The sequence below is a fragment of the Chiloscyllium plagiosum genome, unplaced genomic scaffold, assembly GCF_037043375.1.
Source record: "Chiloscyllium plagiosum isolate Xiang-an unplaced genomic scaffold, Cpla_swu_hap1 HiC_scaffold_29, whole genome shotgun sequence".
In the NCBI taxonomy this organism is placed as follows: domain Eukaryota; kingdom Metazoa; phylum Chordata; class Chondrichthyes; order Orectolobiformes; family Hemiscylliidae; genus Chiloscyllium; species Chiloscyllium plagiosum.
This window is the reverse complement of record NW_028270167.1, coordinates 35,835,179-35,859,133: the sequence shown is the minus strand read 5'-3', so window position 1 is coordinate 35,859,133 and position 23,955 is coordinate 35,835,179. Positions and strand designations below refer to the sequence as shown.

General features: G+C 40.6%; 1 protein-coding gene across 5 annotated transcripts in view; it reads right to left on the bottom strand.

Moving 5' to 3' along the window:
* Positions 1-916: 916 nt before the first annotated feature.
* The window catches only part of siral1 (SIR2 antiphage like 1), a 64,283-nt gene continuing 41,244 nt past the window's right edge, over positions 917-23,955 (bottom strand). For 4 of the 5 annotated variants that reach the window (XM_043676893.2, XM_043676886.2, XM_043676887.2 and 1 more), the window contains 4 exons: positions 17,954-18,082; positions 11,527-11,812; positions 2,761-2,814; positions 917-1,349 (listed from right to left, as the gene is read on the bottom strand). In XM_043676893.2, coding sequence (XP_043532828.2) covers positions 1,306-1,349; positions 2,761-2,814; positions 11,527-11,812; positions 17,954-18,082 — 513 coding nt within the window. In that variant the 3' untranslated portion in view covers positions 917-1,305. The remainder of the gene's footprint in view (positions 1,350-2,760; positions 2,815-11,526; positions 11,813-17,953; positions 18,083-23,955) is intronic. The other variant, XM_043676894.2, reaches the window with a different exon arrangement.

Below are 23,955 nucleotides of genomic sequence, written 5' to 3'. Positions count from 1 at the left end.
TGGGCATAATGGTGTATTCCAAACCAAATCCTTCTCTAGCCCACTGGAAGAAAGTAATGAAGGGGGCCTCTGTGTTCCATAACAGCCATTACTGCTCATAACTAAAAAATTGCAGTCCTGACCTTCATGCTTATTAAGTGTAGATACGTCTACTTGGCTCATTCTTGAATTCAATTTGCAACTGTGACAACAATTTGATCAATGGCTTAAAGAAATTGCAATTAGCACTGATGATTTAAGAAATGGAAGACAGACCGGGTTGTAGCTTCTGATTCATTGAGATAGAATAAGCTTTGTTACAACATGGATTATAATACACCTTAAAATCGCTGCCAAGTTAGCAGAGTTAACAAATATTTGTTCCAACACAAGAAGGTTCAGTCAAAACTACTGCAGAATCTTATTAGGCCATACTTGTACTACTAATAGGGCTAAAAATAATCCAGGCTCACAGGCTAATTCTCTGGGGGTTCAGATTCAAATCCCACCATAGCAGGTGTTGACAAATTAGTAATTCTACTCTTTGTAATGGAGTCCATGATGAGTAGTACTGATTAGTAAACCAGATGGGTTTTATAACAATGCATTTCTGCAAAGGTACTTTACCTGGTTTGCCAATACTTGATATTTAAGTGGTTTATCTTTAACTGCCTTTTGAAGTGGCTTAGCAGGCAAATCCCTCACCATGAAAGGGCAAGTTATGATGGAGCCAACCTGTTGTACACTCTTGACACCTGTATATCTACCACTAGGTTTGGTCATGTCCCTTCATAATAAATCATGAACACATGCACAGGAAGTTGAAGCAGAAAATCTTTGACCGCGTGATCCATAATGGTGTTTAAATGTGCAGTTCATTTTTCATGTGTTACGTGTGCATCAACAGAATACCAAAGCATTGTCTCTAAAACAGATGTATCAATAATGATTTTTAATGATAAAATCTGTACAGAAAGCAGTCATTAACAGTATAAAATTTCTACATCAAAACTGGAACTGTACAATTGCAAGAGTTGTCAAGTATGGGAGAACTGTATTAAGGGCTATAAAATTCAGCTCATTCTAATGAGTAAAAAAAACAAAAGAGATACATGTTGGTCACTGTTAGGCCTAGAAGTTTGACTTAGTGAAGAAAATGGGAGTGTTTTCAGGACAGCAAGGTATGACATTCTTTTGAGCCATTTTCTCTCAGGTTCAACACCGGTAACAGGTATTGATTAACTTCTTCAGTGATCATCAATTATTATTCTCATCTGTGATGGGGCTGTGTTTCAACAGTCAGCCTTATGGAAGGCAAGTCCATACTCATCTCCCCAGCTTTATGTCATCATCTGTTTCCATTCTCTGGCCTGGGCAGAAGCAACAAAAGTTGTGGTTGAGGAGACAGCTCCAACAGATCATAATACCTACAATGTGCAACATAGACATTCCCCACACGTATCAGCTAGTTGGAAGTTATGTGGTCCTTCAAACCTACTCTATCATTTAACACATCGATATTAACTTCATCTTTCTGCTCTCACTATACCCTTTAATTTTCTTAACCCCAAAAACATATTGCACTCTGACCCAAATATGTTCAATGATCCAAACCACAAATGAAGAAATTCCTTCGGTCTCCAGTCAAAATGGTTGCTCCCCACACAAACTCTGACGTCAAACATCAACTCCATCCTTAGAACTACCCTGTACAATCCAAACTGGTAAACAGGCGAGGAACAGCTATTTACAGTTAAGTCTACATTTGATAAGTGGGAATTTCTTTCAGTAGTCTAGTGAGAATTCAGGGCCAGAGTGTTACTCCAAGAGTGAAGAACAAGGACAACAAGTCCAGTGAACTCTGGCTGTCAAGGGATATTGTGAGCTTGATGAAGAAAAAGAAAGCAGCAAATGTCAGTGCACTAAAAACAGAGGAGGCCTTTCAAAAGTAGAGTGTGTGTAGGGAGTTGCTTAATGAATTAGGAGGGTAAGGAGAGACCACAAAATATCTGGTGGAGGGAATCAAGGAAAATCCAAGGCTTTTTGTAAGTATATTAACAACAGAATTACCACGGAAACAGTGAGACCTTAGAGACCAAAAAGGCAGCCAGTGTGAGGAGCTAGAGGTCATGGGTGAAGTCTTACATGAACAAGGATGAAGATATTGGAGCCAGGAGTTTCAGTTACGATGGTGAGGTACCAGAAGGACATGACTGCACTGCAGAGATTATAGAGGAGCATCACCAGGATGTTGCCTAGGATAGAAAGTTTCAGTTCTGAAGAGAGAACTGGATAGGCTGGATTTGTTTTTCTCGGAGCAAAGAAGGCTGACAGGGGCTCTGACTGAGGTGTACAAAATTATGAGATTCCAGAGAAGATGATGAGAATCTTCTCCCCTTGGCAGAAGTGTCTCAGGCTGGTGTACATAAGTTTAAGGTGAGAAGTAAATCATTTAAGAGGAGATCGAAGATCATTTCTTTTCTACCAAAGGGTGGTAGAAATATGGAACATGGTGCCTGAGAGGGAGTGATGCAGGGAGGCACATTCACAATATTTAAGAAGCATCTATTGTGCCCTGGCATAGGAGGCAATGGACCAAATGCAAATAAATAGGACTAATATAATTTGGTATTTGTCAGTTGTCATAGACACGGTGGGTGAAAGGCCTGTTTCTATCCTTTATGACATATTAATGGTATAACATAAGGGCAATTTAAAAAAAATGATCTAAAGCATGACAGATGGTGGACTCAAAAGAGGAAGGTAACTCAGCATTCATACCTTGGCTATTCAATGTAAAAGGACGATTCTTCAATATGTTGTCAACATTGGATGCTTCAATCAGAAAGAAATGGAAAGGAGTAAAACGAATTAAACACAACCAAGTAATAAATTCAAACTGCGTCCTCTACTTCAAGATGAGGTTGAGCATTTACAATAGGTTTTGCAGACAACATTTCAGCTGATGAAAGAAGTCATTCTTGGAAACTAAACATGTAAATATTTAGGTCCTAAAAACAAGTGCCCTGGAGTTGGAGACAGCACAGGTCTCCAGTGCACAAAGCATTTGTATGCTGGAGTGTAGCATGCCCCAACCCAAAGCAAAGCAGTGTACTTCTTATTAAACCATCTTGCCATGTGATTTTACACATCAGCTATCAAGGTTACCCACAATATGACCTGGACATCTTTTTATCACTACCAAGCTCACTTTTAACAGAAAATCAGTTAGGATGCAGCCTCCTTTGATTCTCTCCCCATTAATTTCAACAGATAATAACTGGGACCTGACACATCCTGACATCAGGTCACCTTTTCTGGCTAGCCAAACTCTTCCTCTCAGGTGGAGAAGCAGGAAAATCAACCTTTGTTCATTTAGCCCCAATTTGAAAGCAGTTTTGTTTTACTCAGAATTTAAGCTAAGAAGAAATGTGAGGGAATATTGAGATACTATTAACAAAGGTATTACTGTTGCACCCAGCACAGCCCACATCTTTGTAATGATGCTGAGACCCACCATCTACCTACACATAAACAAGTGCAAATCCATGAATTGTCACCTCATTGAGAAGTAGGTGTCAAACTATTTTCTTGTGGACAGGGATCAACTACCCAAGCTATAGTTGCGTTGCTATGTTTTCGCTGAAGCAAAATGATTTTTGGATTCACTAATGTAAAAGTACAGCAAACTTTTTATTATCTGGCACCGAGGAAGCCAGGAGTGTGCCTGTTGATCATATATTCTGGATAATCAAGAGATCCACATAATCAGTGTAAAGACACACACTAAGTAATAGAAATGTAATGCAGGGGTATACACATCACTGTTATATTTTATCCACAGTGTTATGTCATGGGGTAACCCTCCTGCTTAATTTAAACCAGCAATACAGAAAAGATATATCCTGTGCAGTAATCTGTTAAAATTCAAGAGGCTATTTCAAGTAAAAATTAACAACTTTATTTCTTAAAGTATAACAAAATAATTAACTGACAACTATTTACACCTCCTTTCTCTAACCTACCTTTTACTTTCCCTTCTACCATACTAGTCCAATAAAACTCCCGATTAAGATTTACCAAAATTCAAACTTTCAAAACCAGCCAGATATCGAATCTTCTCTTTATATCTTCCTTTGTCTTGTTTTAATTTTCTCAGCGATTTCTGTTTCACAGGTTACTGATCGATAAAGGTTCCTTTAAAAGAGCTATTCTCCAGGCAGTCTGAAGATGTCGTTCGCTTGGCAGTTCTCCTCTCAACTGTTCAATTTCCCCCCCCCCCCCCGCCCCAGTCTTATACCTCCAAATCATCGGATTGTGTCATTGGCTTTTAAGATTGTCAATATACTCAATTCAAACTGGATTGGAGTTTGGTATTTTTGGGGGTATAACTTAAACAGATTGGTCGAATTTGAATTTGTTTTGTTGTCTCCAGGTAACCAGCTAATCGAGTTGTTCAACCTAATGTTACATTATATGTTGTTCAGAACACTTGGTGCTGTGTCAGGTAGTTCTGCTAGTTTTTAAACTCTTAAAGGTACAGTACACTCACATCTTAATAAGGAGAAAGTGAGGACTGCAGATGCTGGAGATCAGAGCTGAAAAATGTGTTGCTGGAAAAGCGCAGCAAGTCAGGCAGCATCCAAGGAGCAGGAGAATCGACATTTCGGGCATAAGCCCTTCTTCAGGATTCCTGAAGAAGGGCTTATGCCCGAAACGTCGATTCTCCTGTTCCTTGGATACTGCCTGACCTGCTGCGCTTTTCCAGCAACACATTTTTCAGCTCACATCTTAATAACAACAGTACAATTCACTGAAATAATAATAAGTTTGCCTTAAATAAAAAGCTTACCAGCGGAGAGCCCTCTCACTCACACCCTCAACTGACCCCCTAGGACACTGCTGTAGATCAGAGTATTTGAGGAGAAATTGATTTAAATTGAATCAACCGTTGATATTCCATGTGGCCATTCAACTGAATAACAAGTATGCTTAAATTAAGGTAAATACATTTTTTAAACCATATATTGCGGCACAGTGGTTAGCACTGCTGTCTCACATCACCAGGGACCCAGGTTTGATTCCAGCCTTGGAAGACTGTCTGGGTGAAGTTTGCACATTCTCCACGTGTCTGCGTGGGTTTCCTCTGGTCCCATTTCCTCCCACACTCCAAATATGCCCAGGTTAAATGCATTGGCAATGTTAAATTGACCATAGTGTCCAAGTAAGTGCAGGCTAGCTGGGTTAGCCACAGGAAATGCACAGTTACAGGGATAGGGTGGGATGCTCTTCAAAGGGTCAGTGTGGCCAAGAAGGGCCAAAGGGTTTGTTTCAACACTGTAGGGATTCTATCGTTCCAGTTATACAGTAAATAATACAGCAAACTTCACTGTATTTGAGATATAATTTTTGCCAGTTTATCAAGAGTGCCATACATAAGTTGCCAGTTAAAACAAGGTTTGCTATATTTGTACAACTCAAATTTACAGATAGCACTAAAATTCCTCAAGGTGTGAGATGCCTAAATTGCAGTACAATTCCAACTTTAATTGAAGGCTTGCAAGTAGCTCAATCAGTTGAACTGAAATTGTAGAGTTAATACCATGCCATTGCTATGCAGTTTCAGAAACTGGCTTGAGCCTGCATTGCTCAAAGCAGAAACTTAGACTCATGATCCTATCTCACTATTCTGAGATACCGTCACCATGGAGGGTTACACAGTGACAGCTAGGCCTACATTAGTACAACTTTCCTTTAATTGGTTTTCTTAGCTCCCAATATACCCTGAAGGCATTGCTGAGTTTCTGGAGGGCAACTGCCCTTGGCATCTCTGAGAAATTTACTCATTTAAGTTTGTGGGCAATCCATAACTTGTCCAATTAACAACATATATAATAGAATTTTAATACATAGAACAGTACAGGCCCTTTGGCCCTCAATGTTGTCCTGGCATTTTATCCTACTCTACGATTAGACTAACTAACTTATCTTTCATTGTAATATCATTCAAGTGCTTATATATCACTTAAATATCCCGAATATATCTGACTTGACTACCACCATTGGCAGGGAATTCCATGCACCCACCACTGTGTAAAGAACCGACCTCTGACATCTCCCCTAAACCTTTCTCCAATCACTTTAAAATTATTCCCTCTTGTCATAGACATTTCTGCCTGGGATCAAATCTCTGACTATTTGCTCTATCTATGCCTCTCAACATCTTGTCCACCTCTATCAAGTCACCGCTCATCCTTCTTCATTCCAATGAGAAAAGCCCTAGCACCCCTCAGCCTTTCTTCATAAGACATGCCCTCCAGTCCAGACAGCATCCTGGTAAATCTCCTCTTCCTGAAGAAGGGCTTATGCCCGAAACGTCCATTCTCCTGTTCCTTGGATGCTGCCTGACCTGCTGCGCTTTTCCAGCAACACATTTTCAGCTCAAATCTCCTCTTCACTCTTTCTAAAGCTTCCACATCCTTCCTGTAATGAGGCAACCAGAACTGAACACAATATTCCAAGTGTGGTCTAACCAGGACTCCATAGAGCTGCAGCATAACCTCATGGCTCTTCAACTCTATTCCACCGTCTAATGAAAGCCAACACACCATACGCCTTCTTAATAATCTGGGTGGCAACTTTGAAAGATCTATGGGCATGTCCCTCTGCTCCTTCACATTGCCAAGAATCCTGCCTCTAACCCTGAATTCTGCATTCAAATTTGATCTTCTAAAATGAATCACTTCACACTTTTTCAGGTTGAACTCCATCTGCCACTTATCAGCCCAAATCTGTATCCTGTCAATGTCTTGTTGCAACTACAACAGCCCTCCACACGATCCACAATTCCACCAACCTTTGTGTCATCGTCAAACGTACCTACCCACCTTTCCACTTCCTCATCCAAGTAATTTAGAAAAATCACAAAGAACAGAGGTCCAGAACTGATCCCTGCAGAACATCACTGGTCATTGAGCTCCAGGCTGAATACTTTCCATCTACCACCACCCAGTCTTCTTTGGGCCAGCCAATTCTGTATCCAGCCAGACAGGTTTCCCTGTATCTCATGCCTCCTTACTTTCTGAATGAATCTACCACAGAGAAACTTATCAAACCCTTTGCTAAAATCCTTATACACCACATCTACTGCTCTACCTTCAATGTCTTTTGTCACATGCTCAAAGAATTCAATCACAAAGCCTTGCTGACTCTCTCTAATAAAAGTATGGTTTTCCAACTAATCATAAATCCTGTTTCTCAGAATTCTCTCCAATACTTTGCCCACCATTGACTGGTCTACAATTCTCAGGATTATCCCTATTCCTTTTCCTAAACAAGGAAATAGCATTTGCCACTCTCCAATCATCTGGCACTACTCCAGTGGACAGTGAGAATTCACTGGTTATATCCCGTCTGGCTCAGGGGATTTGTCTATCTTTATGTTTTTAAAAATTTTCAGCACATCCTCCTTCCTAACATCAACCTGTTCTAGCATATCAATCTGTTTCACGCTGTCCTCACAAACCGATGTCAAGGTCCCTCTCAGTAGTGAAAACTGAAGCAAAGTATTTATTAAGGACCTCCCCAACTCTTCTGACTCCAGGCACGAGTTCCCTCCACTCTCCCTGATTAGCCCTACCCTAACACTGGCCATTCTTTTGTTCCTCACTTAAGTGTAGAATGCCTTAGGGTTTTCCTTAATCCTACCCGCTAAAGTATTTTCATGCCACTTCTAGCTCTCCTAAGTTCATTCTTTAGTTCCTTCCTGGCTACCTTGTAACCCTGTGTGTAGCCCTGTCTGATCCTTACCTCTTCAACTTCAAGCAAGCTTCCTTCTTCCTCTTAACTAGATTTTCCACATCCCTTGTCACCCAAGGTTCTTTCAACCTACCATTCATTCCTTGACTCAGTGGGTCAAACCTATCCAGCACTATCAGCAGGAGTCTCAACATCAAATACCATCAACACACAAACAAGGAATAGGCAATTCGGTCCTTTGAACCTGTTCCAGCATTCATTTAAATCATGGCGCATCTACTCTTCAAATCTACTTACCATGTTCATGTCATATCCCTTGTTACCCTAACCCAAAATGAAGCGATGTAGGAAGAGAGCAGAAGTCACAGATTTCAACCCTTTGCTTTTCCCCACTCTTTGTGCAAGAGATGCCAATCCATAAGACCATAAGAAACAGCAACCGGAGAAGACCTTTCGGCCCTTTAGTTTGTTCCATCATTTAATAGGATCAAGGCTACAGAGGTTCCTCATTGCACTTATCTTGTAACCTGTGATTTCCTGACTAAAGGAGAATCGATCTATCTCAGTCTTCAAATTAGACAAGGACTCTGCCCCCATAGCTCTCAGTCGCAAAGAGTCCCAAAGAGTCTCAACCCTGAGAGACGAAATTCCTCTACATGTCAGTCTTAAGTCGGTGCCCTTCTGTTCTGAGACTATGCTCTCTGTTCCCACATGGGGAAACATCCTCTCAGCATTTATCCTTCAAGCTCCTAAAAGAAACCTATATGTTTCAATGGGATCACCTCTCATTCTTCTAAACTCCAGTGAGTAGAGTCTTCGTCTGTTTAGCCTTTGCTCATATGAAAATCCCTCCATTTCCAAAAATAGAGGTTAGGCTAATTGGCCTATAGTTACCTGCTTTTTGCCTCCTCTTTTTGAAAAACCATGTTATATTAGCAGTTTTCCAGTTCTTAGGTCATTCTCTAGAATCCAATCATTTTGGAAAATTATAACTAATGCATCCACTTTTTCTGTAGGTATCCTTGTTGGATCCTATGATGCAGCCATCATGGCCAAGCGTCTTACCTGCTTTTAGCTTTATTACAGTCAAAGAGTCATACAGCACAGTTCAACCTGCCCATGCCAAGCAAAATCCCAAACTAAACTAGTCCCACCTGTCTACATTTGCCCATGTCCTTCCAAACATTTCTTATCATGTACTTATCTGTTTAAATATTGTAACTGGACACACATCCATCACTTCCTCTGGAAGTTCATTCTACACACAAACCACACTCGGTGTAAAATAATTGCCCCCAGTGTCTTTTTTTAAACCTTTCTCCTCTCACTATAAAAAATGTCCACAACGCTTGAAATCCTCCCCCTCCCCCAGGGAAAGGATATGTGTCATTCATCTTATCTTTACTTCTCATTATTTTATAAACATGTATTAGGTCACCACTCAACCACCTACACTCCAGTGAAAACAGTCCCAGCCTATCCAGCCTCTCCTTAACTCAAACCCTCCATTCCTAGCAACATCCTGGTAAATCTCTTCTGAACCCTCTCCAACTTATTCATACCCTTCCTTGACAGGATAACCAGAACTGGTCACAGTCCCCCAGAAGAGGCCTCACCAACATGCTGCACAATCTCAACATGACATTCCAACTCCTATACTCAAACATTTGAGCAATGGAAGTGAGCATGCTAAAATGCCTTCTTAACCACCCTACATGTGAAGCAAACTTCAAAGAATTATAGACCTGAACTTCTAGGTTTCTCTGTTCAACATTCAGCCACTTTGCAACTCATTTTGCTTGTATCATGCTAGATCATTACTGATGGTGACGAGACTTAACTCCTCTTTGTATTCTTCAGTAATAATAGAATGTTCAAAGTTTCTTCCACCTATTTTCTTTCTAAATTGCCAAGCTCAAATTATATTGCAGCACTTGTTTTAAATTCCCCTACAATCAAATAGTTTTCATCTACCCAAATTTCTTGATGAACACTTCCTTAACAATTATAAATCAAGGGATACCAAGTCCCACACATACGACCTTTCCTCATAATTGAAACCTTCAATTCCTAGTGAATCTGTGTTGTATCCATTTCAAGATTAAGACCATTTCAAGGTTCCCTGCCCAATCTAGAAGGGATCCAGAAAAACTCTGTACAACTCAAGCCTCACTCTGTCAGTATTTATCATAAAATTCTCTACTTTTGTCCATTTTTTGTACTAAGCAAGCCTGCAATCTATGATTGGTAACATGCATAGACTAGATAATTCCAAGAGTTGCCAGATGACAAGGTAGAATAGGATTTTCATTAGGTCACTCGAGACAGTCTGGAAGTCAATAAACAGGAGGTCACAGTTACAGGCAGGGAAGGGAGTGAGGGTGTAACACAGGCGGGCAGACTTTATTTTGGACTGATGCAGTTAACTGTACTATTGGGAGGACAGCTGCATTACACAGATTCTAAGTTCTAGAAATTTATGGGCAGCAAAATATTGGAGTTTGGGAGCTGAAGAAGTGGAAAGGTTACTGGCACTTTGTTGGGGAAGCCATGAGGAGCTTGGAAGAAGCCTGCCAGTGTTAATACTTCAATGTGATAGACAGGAGTAGAGATCAAAAGCCCAACAGCTATATATACTGGATTCTACTAAGCAAAATTACAGCTCAGGGAAAACCCTAAAGGCAGTTTTAGTTAGCGAAGCTAACTGTCAGAGGAGAGCTCGAGTTATGCTTTTGAATGAGTACTGCAGTGCAGCTTTGGAGCCCAGGAAAAGGCAGCGACTGACCAGAAGAGGAGCAACCCTAGGGCAGACCATAGAATGTCTCCTAAGAGGAAGAGGGGCATCAGTGGAAATAAAGAATTGTAAACCATTGCAACATTTAATGAACTTCAATGACTCACCATATTTCAAAGTCTGGGGCGGATGAGTTGCTGAGAAATCCATAAACACATCTCGAACACATTTGCTATCTGACGTTTGCAGTAGGGCTTTAAATCACAGTCTATTACCAAGGTTTACCACGTTGCACATGTATTATAGATTGCAACAAAGTCCTAACATAGAATACTAAAATTTAATGTTGTTTGTTCAAAATTATGGAATACTGTGGTTTCAGTCTCTTAGTAAATGTTCTGGACTTCATCTTTTGTTTACTGGTTCCAAACTAGACCATAGTATAAGTTGGTGTTCTCATCTGGGATGAGAACATAAATTGGCAGCTTTTTGGTGTTCCCTTTCTGTATCTGTGTGATAGTTTTAGGAGGGTGTTAACCTGAACACACCCTCCTTATCCTGTTCTCGATCATCAATTCCCATAATTAAGCAATCATCTTGATTCAGCTTTCTCAGACCTCAAATAGACAACCTCATAACATATTGCTCTTCCTGGTTTTGCAGTTGAAGCCCCAGTATAAATCTCCAGGGAACAATTTTCATAATATCCTGTTAATGAATCTGACAACATACACTTGATTCAAACTGTCCTGTCTTTCAGCTGATTATGAATCTGGCTTCTTGCCCACAGAGGCTGGGCAATGGGATTTACATTCTACAAATTAATCTCGGCTCGCCTGATGTTCAGATACACACTTTCACCAAACATTCGTCAGACAGCAAACAGGAGCAGGAACCCAAGCTGATTTTCCCTATGATAACCATTCTGAATGCTGCATTCATCCACTTCAACCCCAAAAAGATCTTTCACTGCAAAATTACATGGTACCAAAATTTTTTACAACTTGTGTCATCAACTACTGGATTAAAGTCATTTATTCAACTTTCCAACATACCTTGCCTTCCTGGTGAACAGATGGTGTTGGTTAACCGTTCAAGGTATTCTGGCAGATCAAAATAATCATCTCCATAAGAGATCACTTTAATCCCTTTGTCTAGCATGTTTTCACGAAGCTTTTTAAATTCATCCACATCATCCCTGCGCACTAGCATGAAGTGTTCCAGGTCAGACTTGTTTCTCACTGCTTCTAGAAACAGCGACTGGAACGTGGTGTCCTCAACTGTCCGGCCACATCCGAGGAAGACAAAGGCCTTAGTTTCATACAATTTCTGAATTTCCCTCTGCTCAATAATAAAACAGAAACATTAATAGCACCCACTCCCTAATATGAAGACAAGATTTTACTTACTGGGCATAATGTAAATCAAATTGCAAATGTTAATATTCACTGAAGTTCAAATATATATAGTATACATATATTTATGTTCTCTCTTGTGACGGCTCCTGCTGGTGGCACAAGTGTACTCCAGGTCCTTTCCTGGGTCACTACCAATCTTAAAGGATAATGTAAGTTAATCATTCAGTGGTTGGTAAAACAACACCACATAGTACATAAAAACCAAAAGAGCTGCAGATGCTCCAAATCAGAAACTAAAACTGAAATTGCTGGAAAAACTCAGCAGGTGTGACAGCATCTATGGGACAGAAATCAGAGTTAGCATTTTGGGTTCAGTGTCCCTTCCTCAGATAGTGAAGCCCAGCACATCAGAGCCAAACAGTAGTGAAGCATTCACATACATCAAGCCAGGAATGTCCAGCAGATGATCTTAACCTTCTTTTGAGACAGCCAGCAGCATAGATGCCAGGCTTCAGTCAATTTGATTCACTCTAAGTGATATCAAGAAAAGGCTGAAAGCAGTTAGATACAGGCTATAAGTCCTTGAAAACTTTCCAGCAATTTGCATGGCTGACTTGTGCCATGCTCCTAACCAATCTGTTCCATGGCCCAGATAAGTCTTGTCCACAAGAAGCAAAACAGTTTCAACATGGCTAATTACCCATCATTGAACTTGCAACTGTCAGCAAAGTGATGGAAGATGCTATCAAGTAGTACTTGCTTCATGATAACTTTTGGGTTCTATCAGGCTTACTTGGATCTTTAACTCATTACAGCCTTGGTTGAAGCACGGACAGATCTGAACACACGAGAGGAGAGAGAGTGACTCCTTCAATCAAAGAGGCCTGACAAAACTGTTGACGATTGAAAATAGGAGATAAACTAATGACAGGTTATAATCACACCAAAAACAAAGAAGTTATTGGGGTTCAGTGATCTCAGCCACGGGACATCACTGCAGGAGTTAGAACATAGAGTTCCTCAATATAACGAAAGGATTAATATAGCACAAACACGTCTGGACAAATACAGGGTGTGAGCAAACCCTGACCAATAGGCTAGCCAAACAGTACCAGGATACTATACAATATGCCAGTATTGGTCGTTGTTGGAGTCAGAGAAAAGATATTGCTCTGTCTTTTGGCACTCTTGCATATATTTAAATAAAAGGAGATGACTAAAAGATGCCTCAAAATGTTCCATTTCTCCCAGTACATACAGTGATGTCTTCGGCCCAACCATCATCAACTGTCTCATCAATAATAGAAAGGAGACGAGAATTGTATGCAGTATTCTAAAAGTGGTCTCACCAATGTCCTGCACAGCCGCAACATGATATTCCAACTCCTATACTCAGTGCACTGACCAATGAAGAGAAGTGTACCAAATGCCTTCTTCGCCATCCTGTCAACCCTACAACTCCACTTTCAAGGGATTATGCACCTGCACCTCTTTGTTCCACAACACTCCCCAAGGCTCTATCATTAACTGGATAGGTTTTGCCCTGCTTTGCTTTAGCGAAATGTAACACCTCATATTTACTTAAATGCAACTCCATCTGATCAAGGTTATGTTATATTCTGAGATAATCACCTTCATTGTCTTCTACACCTCCAATTTTGGTGTCATCTGCAAACTTACTAAACATACCACCTATATTCACATCAAAATCATTTATATATAAAAAGCAGTGGACCCAGCACTGACCCTTGTGGCACACCGCTGGTCACAGGTCTCCAGTCTGAAAAGCAAACCTCCACCACCACACTCTGTCTCTTACCTTCAAACCAATTTTGTATCAAATTGGCTAGCTCCCCATTGACGCCATGTGATCTGAACTTACTAACCAATCTACCACACAGAACCTTGCCAAACGTTTCACTGAAGTCCATATAGGCTACATCTAATGCTCTGACTTCAATCTTTGCCAGCTCTTCAAGGAACTCAATCAAGTTAAAGAAACACAGTCCTTGCCTTTCCAAATGCATGCAAATCTTACCCCTCAGAATTCTCAACAACTTATCCACTATTGACAGAAGGCTCACTGGTCTATAGTTCCCTGGCTTGAAGCATCATCTTAACCAAACTCCAGTCTTCTACCACCTCCTCACCGTGGCTGCTGATGATGCAAATATCGCAGCAAGGGACCCAGCGATCTCCTCCCCAGCTACCTACAAAGTTCTGGGAAACACCTAATCAAGCCCCAGAGATTTATGTACCATTATGTATTTTAACACCGCCAGCACCTCTTCTTCTGTAATCTTTACAAGACACCACTATTTATTTTCCAATTTTCTGAGCTTCCACAGTAAATACTACAAAATATTTGTTTAGTATCTCACCCATCCACATATAGACAGCCATTTTGATTAGATTAGATTTCTTACAGTGTGGAAACAGGCCCTTCGGCCCAACAAGTCCACACCAACCCTCCGAAGAGCAACCCACCCAGACCCATTCCCCTACACCTAACACTACGGGCAATTTACCATGGCCAATTCACCTAACCTGCACATTTTTGGACTGTGGGAGGAAACTGGAGCGCCCGGAGGAAACCCACGCAGACACAGGGAGAATGTGCTAACTCCACACAATTGCCTGAGGCGGGAATTGAACCCGGGTCTCTGGCGCTGTGAAGCAGCAGTGCTAACCACTGTGCCACCCATCTTTAAGGGCCCCAATTCTCTTCCTAGTTATTTTATTGCCCTTAATATACTTATAGAATCTGTGTACATTCTCCTTATCTCTATTTTCAGAAGCTACCTCATGTCCCCTTTTTGCCCTCCTGATTTCCCTCTTAAGTCCAATCCTACTGCCCTATAATCTTCAAGGGATTTACTCGATCCCAGCTGTCTATCCCTGACATATGCTGCCTTTTATTTCTTGACCAGAGCCTCAATTATCCCATCATCCAGCATTCCCTACACTAACAGGAACATGTAAGTCTCTGAACTCTTGTTATCTCATTCTTAAAGGCCTCTCACTTCCCAACCCTCACTTTACCTGCGAAGGGCCTCCCCCAATCCACTTTTGAAAGCTTCTGTCTAATACCTCAAAATTGACCTTACTTCAAGTTAGAACTTCCAGTTTTGGATCAGGTCTATCCTTTTCCATAATTATTTAAAAACTAACAGGATTATGACGACTTGCCCCAAACTGCTTCCCCACTGACACCTCAGTCACTTGCTTTATTTTCCAATAGAAGGTCAAGTATTGCTCCTTTTCTAGTACGTACAGCCACAAACTGACTAAGAAACATTTCTTGTACATACTTAAACTCCTCCCCATCCAAGCCCAACATTATGGGCAAGTCGAAGAGTGCGACACTGGAAAAGCACAGCTGATCAGGCAGCGTCCGAGGAGTAGGAGAGTTGACATTTTGAGCATAAGCATAAGGGCTTATGCTTGAAAGGTCAATTCACCTGCCCCTCAGATACTGCCTGACTGGTTGTACTTTTCCAGTGCCATACTCTTCGACTCTGAACTCCAGCATCTGCAGTTCTCACATTCTCCAACATTATGGCAGTGCCAGTTTAAGTTCAGACAGTTTAAATCTACCATTAAAAGTCTATTATACTTACAGATATCCAAGATCTCCTTATATATTTGCTTCTCAATTTCCCACTGACTATTAAGGAGGCCCAGAATACAACCCCAACAAGGTGATCACCCCTTTCTTATTTGTCAGTTGCACCCATACAACTTCACTGGACGATCTCCCAGGAAAATCCTCCTGAAGGACAGCTGTATTGTTATCCCTAACCAAACACACCTCTTCCCCCACCTGTCTTGCCTCCCTTTCTTTCTTTCTTTCTTGTAGCATCTATAGTCCAGAACATAAAACTGCCAGGGCCATGATTCTCTGAGTCACATTTCTATCGTAGCTATGATATTCGAGATCCATGGTCCCAATCATACCCCAAGTTCATCTGCCTTAACTGTCAGGCCTCTTGCATTGAAGTAAATGCAATTTTATTGACCAGTTTTCCCTCGCTCACTGCCAAGCTCTTGTCTGCCTTGACCATTTGACTTGCTCCCCTTAACTACTGTACCAGCCTCAGCCTTTCCTCACTATTGCTTTGGCTCCCATCCCTTGTCCTCCTTACTAGTTTAAAGCTTCCTAGCCCTACTAGCAAATCTCCTAGCAAGAGTATTGGACCCCTCCAAGTTAGGTGGAACCATCCCAATGAAACAGGTCATTTCTACCCACGAAGAGATTTCAATGATCCAGAAGCATGAATCCTTGCACTAGGTGCTCAGCCACGCATTCATAAGCTTATCCTCCTATTCCTAGCAAATAGCACTGGTAGTAGTCAAGATATTTCTACGCACGAGGACCTACTTTTTAACCTCTTGCCTAGTTTCCGATATTCTCTGCAGAACTTCATCTCTTTCCCTGCCAAGGTTGTTGGTATCAACTTCCACAACAACCTCCTGCTGGTCACTCTCCCCTTTCAGAATATTCTGCACCTTTTCACAGACATCCTTGATCTTGACACGAGGGACGCACACACCATCCTGATGTCTCACTGATGGCTACAGCAACATCTCTCATCTGTGCCCAAGATTAGAGTATCCCCTAATACAATCGATTACTTGGAACCTGACATACCCTTTATTTCACCAGAGTTACAGTACCAGAAAACTTGGCTGTCAGTGATATCCTTCCCTGACAGAGCATCCCCTGCTAGTATCCAAAATGGCATACCTGTTTTGAGATGGGGATAATCACAGGACAGTCCTGCACACCTGGCTGTCTCATAACATTCCTAGAGGTCAACCATCTACTGTATCTGCGGTGTCTCCAATTTCCTGAAAATGCCATCCATCACAACACTCTGCTGTTGTAAACTCATTGCCTCTAATTGCTGCTCTAACAGATCCATGCAGTCACAACCAAACACACTCCCTGCAGACAGAGTCTCCAGGAATAATCAAATTCTCCCCAATTTCCCAGATGACAGGAAGGGCACATTATGTTACTAAAGCCATTTTTGCTCCTTTACCAGACCCAGAAATTACCTAAAAGCAAACACAGTACACTTTACTCAAAAATACAGCGATTGCACAGTCTTACTGCTCTGGGATAACCTAATATCAATCCATAATGTTAAAAGTCAATCAAGAGGCAGATCTCAGTATATATATAATAAATAAAAGATTCCCTCACCTTACTCACTATTATAGATTTACAAAAAAAAATTAAGATTTAGAAGTTTTAGGAGTCTTAAAATCAAACACTTAGCTGATCAAGCTCAAAAAACAAAGGTCATTCTCTTCTCGTGTAGTTTCAGCTAGGGATTTTTTTGAAATCACTGATACCTCTGCAGCCGCATGGGAGACTGGATATCAAGAGTTCCTATGTCAGCTATGAAATGGCATTGCTTAAGTGTTATTTTAGTGAAACTTAGTCTCCCGAACCCTTGCACAATTTCTCAATCTGACAGCTGTGAATCAACACTTGTCAGCTGCTTCATGAAAAACCAATCTCCAAGCCTTGTGCATTTCTTCAGGTCTCCAACCTTGCCACATGGTCACTCTCTCTATCAAACCTTCTGGTTGCTGTTGTGGGATCTAGACTCATGTCCCCAGACACCAGCCTTGACACTAAATTACTAGCCCAGTGACATTACTGCTTGGACACCATTATTTGAAAACAACCCGACGTCTTGTTGAAACATTGGAGTGGGTTGTTAAATATTGAGCCTTACAACTCATCAGGATAAGGAAACTTAAAAAGCTTTCTCTAGCAAAATTAGACTTTCACATTGTGGAGTCTCTCTTTGTTGCTTTGATCACCACACACAATACACAAATTTGTCATGAACTGAACCAATCTTGCATTAACCTACCTTATCCTAAGTGGCAACAATAATTATTCTTCATAGACATGGGGTGTGGAGAGGTAGTGAAGGAAAATCACTGAATAGGAAATTAATCAAGCAATATATCCAAGGGAATTTCATACACCTAGATATTTTGCTGCACGACAGTAGAAGCAGATGTGAAGACGTATGATTCCCCAGGTGTATACTTTTAAACTATGCATTTAATTTTAGGACTAGGAAAGTAACATACAACTCACCATTACTTCTGTATTACGCAACACATTCTGGTAGCCCAAAGGATGTAGAACAATCCCACTAGGGTTAGTGTAAACTCCATGGATATGTAACACGCTCAACTTTCTTTTCTCCTGTGCCCACTCAAGTACCTATCACAAACAGAAACAACATGAAATTAGCTCATCCAGCTGTCAAAATACATCCAGCAAAATAAATGAAAATTGTTATACCCATAATGTGCTTAATTAGATTAAGTAAAGTGTCACAAAGCTGGTCCCTTTTTTCTAAAAACGGTTCCTTTTCTCAAAGATACCGTGTCCTTGATTTTTTTCAGAGGAGTCATAAACGGGCCAGGCTCCAATTAGGCTAGTTTGGTACGGAGACAAAAACGATTTTGAGAGACCTTTTGTTTATGTGTAAACAGATGAGACTTCAGGCCAAAGTGGTCATGTTTTAGAAGTGACCTATGAAGTGAAAGGGGAATGGTCAGCTCTCTAGCTGAGCAGTTCAGTCCAGAACTAGTTGGGAGTTCAACAGTGGAACAGGCTCTCTCTCTTTCTGGCCTTCTAACTTCAACCTGTAAGCATCGGTTCCTTTTTTTTAAAAACTGTACTTTAAGGGTTTGCTTATTGGGACTGTTGTGTATATTCGGAAGAGCACAATTAAGTCTAGTTTGGATAAAGTGAGATCTGTAGGGGGGGGTCCTTACTCTGTTCTTTGTGTTTCATTGTATAATTTTGTGAATAAAGTTTTGTCTGTTTTAAAACCTGGTAGTCAACCTCGCTAACTTACTCTGGGTAATTTTCACTGTACACTTACCAAAAGAAATTGCAAAGTTATGATCTGGGCTACCTGCTTAAGAGTGTTTTGAATGGTCTGGTCTAGTCCATAACAGATGGGGGGCACTTTGCGGGATATTAAACAGCTAGTGTCTTCATTTTGGGTGTTGGTTTAGTCGGATAGACAAAGCTTGGGACGGTAATGACTCTTTCAGTCACCACAAGTTTTCTGGAAGTGGATGCGGTGATTTGGGAAGTTTTGCAAAAGGTGAATAAGACCAAGCTACAAGAATTAGCAGACAAGTTGGGATTGGAACTGCCTACTTCTGTGAGGAAAGGAGAAATAATTACAGCAATAGCTCAGAATGCCAGAGAAACCATCAGAATCTGCAGAGATGGCAAGGATTGCAATTACAAATGAAGCAGCTTGAGTTAGAGGTGAGAGATAAGGAAGAAATGGCACAGTTTGAGTTACGGTTAAAAGCAGAGGAGAAAGAAAAAGAGAGAGCTTTTGAACTTCAGAAAAATGATACTGAAAAAGGAAAGTCAGCTTAAAAGGATGGAGATAAAGACTGAAGATAACAGTAGCGAGGAAATAATGCGAACTCATGTGGAAGAGCAGAGAGTTAAAATGGCAGGATAGCAGCTGAAGTGGCTGATGATTATGAGCTGGTCCATAAAACATCGTTTGGCTTCCAGAATCAATTTCAGTCCAGGAGGGATAGAAATTGGGGCAAAGAGAAATCCTCATGTGGAAAGGTAGGTATCAGTGAAGATCATAAGAATAACTTACCACAGGGTAAAAAAGAAACCATTGAGGGGAACAAAGTTAAATAGCTCCAGTGTTTTCATTGTAACAAAGTGGGCCATATGAAATCAGTGTTGGTGGGCTAGATATAGGAAAGCCAGATGTAGGAAAACCGGACAAGCCTGGAAGTTGTGTTGGACTAGTAACAAAAAGCACAAAGTAGGTTAGACAACTGCCTCAGAATGTACAAGATGATCAGAAATTGATTAAGCAGGAAGTGCTAGATCTGCTTAAAAAAATGCATGCAAGGAGTGCAGTTTATTCACATAGGCCAGGAGTAGTTACAATATTAAGGGACACAGGATCCTCTCAGTCTGTGATGCTGAAGGTTGAGGAGATATGCACTCCTGAGGGGCTATTGCCAGAAAAGGTACTGGTAACAGGAATTCACAGTGAGACAAAAAGTGCTCAGTTATGTAAAGTGAGGCTAGGGAGTCTAGAGAAGAGTGGAGAATGTGTGGTAGGAGTACTAGACAAACTCTCAGCTCCAGGAATACAACTTGTCCTTGCAAATTATATAGCTGATTTGCAAGTAAGCATGCTGCCTATTCTAGTTGAAAGGTCAGTGAAGACACAGGCAAATGAAGATATTGAAAGATCTTTATTCAGGAACTTTCCCAGATTGTGTGATCACAAGGTCACTGAGGCACAAGCTGAAGCAGGAGAGATCAAAAGGCACAGATAAGGAAGCTGACATAGCTTTATCCGAGACTTTCTTTGATCAGATAAGTGGAACAGAGAAGGAGCAAATAGGTAAACATACAAAGTATCTTCAGCTCTGCTAAGCTGATTGAGTTACAGCAGAAAGATAAGAACTTAAAACAGTTGTATCAAAAGGCATATACAGAGGAGAGTGAATGCATCCGTGTGCTATTACTTAACAAATGATTTCTTAATGAGGAAATGGAGATCATCACACATTCAAGCAGATGAAGAATGAGCCCAGAGAGTTATCAAATTGTTTTGCCAGTAGGGTACAGAAAGGAGGTGCTGGAGTGGTGCATGAGCTACCACTTGGAGATCATTTAGCGATGACGAACATACAGGCTAAAGTACAAAGACATTTTTACTGGCCTGAACTATACAAGGATGTAGTTGAATTTTGTCAGACGTGTCATACATGTCAACTAATCGGAAAACCACAGGCAGTAATAAAACCTTTAATATCTATTCCAGCATTTGAGGAAGCTTTCACAAGAGTCTTGATTGAATGTGTAGGTCCCTTACCTCAAACAAAAAGTGGGAATAAATATTTATTAACAATAATAGAGGTTCGACTGGATTTGCAGAGGTAATCACATTACACAATATCACAGCGAAAAGGGTTATAGAAGAATTACCTAAATTTTTTACTAAATATGGATTACCAATAGAGATCCAGTCAGATCAAGGATCGCATCCAAACTATTCAACGAGGTTGTGGATAACTTGGGAATAAAGCAATTCAAATCTACTGCGTGTTATCCGAAATTGCAGAGAGCGCTAGAGAGATGGCACTAAACATTAAAGACCATGTTGAGGGCTTATGGTCAGGATTATCCAGATGATTGGGATAAGGGGGCTCCGTTTTTATTTTTTGCGATCAGAGGTGCACCAAATGAATCAACCAATTCAGTCATTTGAATTAATTTTTGGGCAGGATGTAACTGTTAAAATTGATTAAGGAGAAATTAATAAATCAGAATTCAGAGACCACCCATTTAGATGTGTCAAACTTTAGAGAACGATTAAGTAGAGCTGGAGAGTTGGCTCGACAGCATTTAAAAGTATCACAGCATGCAATGAAACCGGAAGCAAATAAGAAATCACAAATTCGCAGTTTTGTAATTGGGGATAAGAAATTGCTGTTACTTACAGAAACAGGTGAGCCTTTAAAAGCATGATTTAATGGACCTTATCAAATCGAGAGGAAATTGTGTGAGGTGAACTATTTGGTAAGGACTCCAGACAGGAAGAAACCTCAGTGTCATGTGAATATGCTCAAAAGGTATTTTGATAGGGAAGGAAAGCAAGAGGAGAAGGTGTTAATGATTACAGCACAAAGGAAGAACCAAGTTCAGAGGATTCTGAATTGGACATTCCTCAAATCAAATTGGACAATGAGGAAGTTATCAAAAATTGGGATAAATTATTGAGTTACCTTCCACAAGAATATCTAAATGATTTGAAAGAGTTATTATTGTCACATAGGGAGTTATGCAGAAACAAACTGGGAAGTACTAACCTAATTGTGCATGATGTGGATATAGGAGATGCTGTTCCGATTAAGCAACATCCTTATAGGCATAACTATCTAAAGTTGGCACAGGTTCAGAAGGAGAGGGAGTGCATGCTCCAAGATGGCATAATTGAAGTTAGCCACAGTGACTGGAGCTCACCCATAGCCATGTTGCCAAAGCCAGATGGTACCCAGTGGTTATGTGTGGACTATCACAAAGTCAACACCGTTACAAAGACTGATGCATATCCAATTCCACGGTTGGAGGACTGTCGAAAAAGCGGGACAAGCAACTTACATTTCCAAGTTGGACTTGCTCAGAGGCTACTGGCAGAGAAAGCAAAGGCAATTTCAGCTTTCGTAATGCCAAATGGCCTATATCAGTTAAAAGTCATGCCATTTGGTAAGAAAAACGCTCCAGCCACATTTCAGAGACTAATAAAGTAATTGCCGGATTACCCAATTGTGTTGTTTACATTAATGAGGTGGTGATTTTTAGTCACCCATGGAAGGAACATTTACAGCATTTATCAGACTTGTTCAATTGACTTCAAAAGGCAGGCTTGGTGGTAAACCTCGCTAAAAGTGAATTTTGCCAAAGCCCAAGTCAACTTCTTGGGCCATGTCATTGGATGTGGACAAATGGCCCAATAGAATGTGAAAATGAAAGTAATTGGAGAATTTGCAAAACCGTTGATGCAAAAAGGAGTACTACGGTTCCTGGGACTGAGTGGATTTTACCGAAAGTTTGTGCCAAACTTTAGCAGTGTGGCTGCTCCACTCACTGAATTGTTTAAAAAGAGCAAGAAGTTTCAGTGGACAGCGGACTGTCAAAAGGCATTTAACAGCCTACAAACTGTGTTAACCACTGCCCCAGTATTAGCCACACCTGATTACACAAAGCCTTTCAAGATGGCTATCGATGCCAGTGATGTGGGTGTCAGTGCGGTGCTCTTGCAGAAGATGATGGGAGAATAGAAAGACCCATTGGGTATTTTTCCAGCAAGTTGAACGTTCATCAACAGAAATACTGAACGGTGGAGAAAGAGTCTTCAAGCTTGGTGTTGGCATAACAACATTTCAGTGTTTATATTACCAGCAAAGCATCTGAGACAATCGTATACACTGATCATAACCCAATGACAGAATTTAAGGACAAAACTGCCAGACTGTTTGGATGGAGTTTGTTGTAGCAGCCATTCAATTTGATAATTGTGCATATGGCAGGTTGCAAAAACGTGATAGCCGATGCATTACCGAGACTCAAATGAGATACGGAGGCATTCGGTCACGGATGTGCCATGGCCAGAATTTGCATGTGGTTGTGCATATTTGCAAGTGTATAGTTAATATAGTGTATATGTGTTAGATTACTAACTGGGTTTCTGATGGATTTTAAAATGAAGCCATCTTTTGATATTGATGGTTCTTTTTTTAAGGGGCGAGGTGTCACAAAGCTGGTCCCTTTTTTTCTAAAAGCAGTTCCTTTTCTCAAAGATACCGTGTCCTTGATTTTTTTCAGAGGAGTCATAAACGGGCCAGGCTCCAATTAGACTAGTTTGGTACAGAGACGAAAACGATTTTGTTTATATGTAAGCAGATGAGACTTTAGGCCAAAGTGGGCATGTTTTAGAAGTTACCTGTGTAATAGAAGGGGACTGGTCAGCTCTCTAGCTGAGCAGTTCAGTCCAGAACTAGTTGAGAGTTCAGCAATGGACTGTGTGAACAGGCTCTCTCTCTTTTGCCCTTCTAACTTCAACCTGTAAGCATCGGTTCCTTTTTTTAAAATTATGTTTTAAGGGGTTTTGTTTACTGGAACTGTTGTGTCTATTCGGAACAGCATAATTAAATCTAGTTTGGATAGAGCGAGTTCTGTAGGAGGTCTTTATTCTATTCTTTGAGTTTCATTGTGTAATTTCATGAAGAAATTTTTGTCTGTTTTAAAACCTGGTAATCGACCTCGCTAACTGACTCAGTGTAATTTTCACTGTATACTTACTGAAACAATTTGCAAAGTTATGGTCTGGGCTGCCTGCTTAAGAATGTTTTGAGTGGTCTGGCCTAGTCCATAACAGAAGTTTTTTGCTTCGTTCATTTCAATTAATTATATTTGTAAACTCTCAAGAGATAGAATTAATATTTTTATTTTGTTTCACCAAAGTTATACCTTACTCAGGCATCAGTTAATTGTAAAATAATTTCACGTTATCCATTATC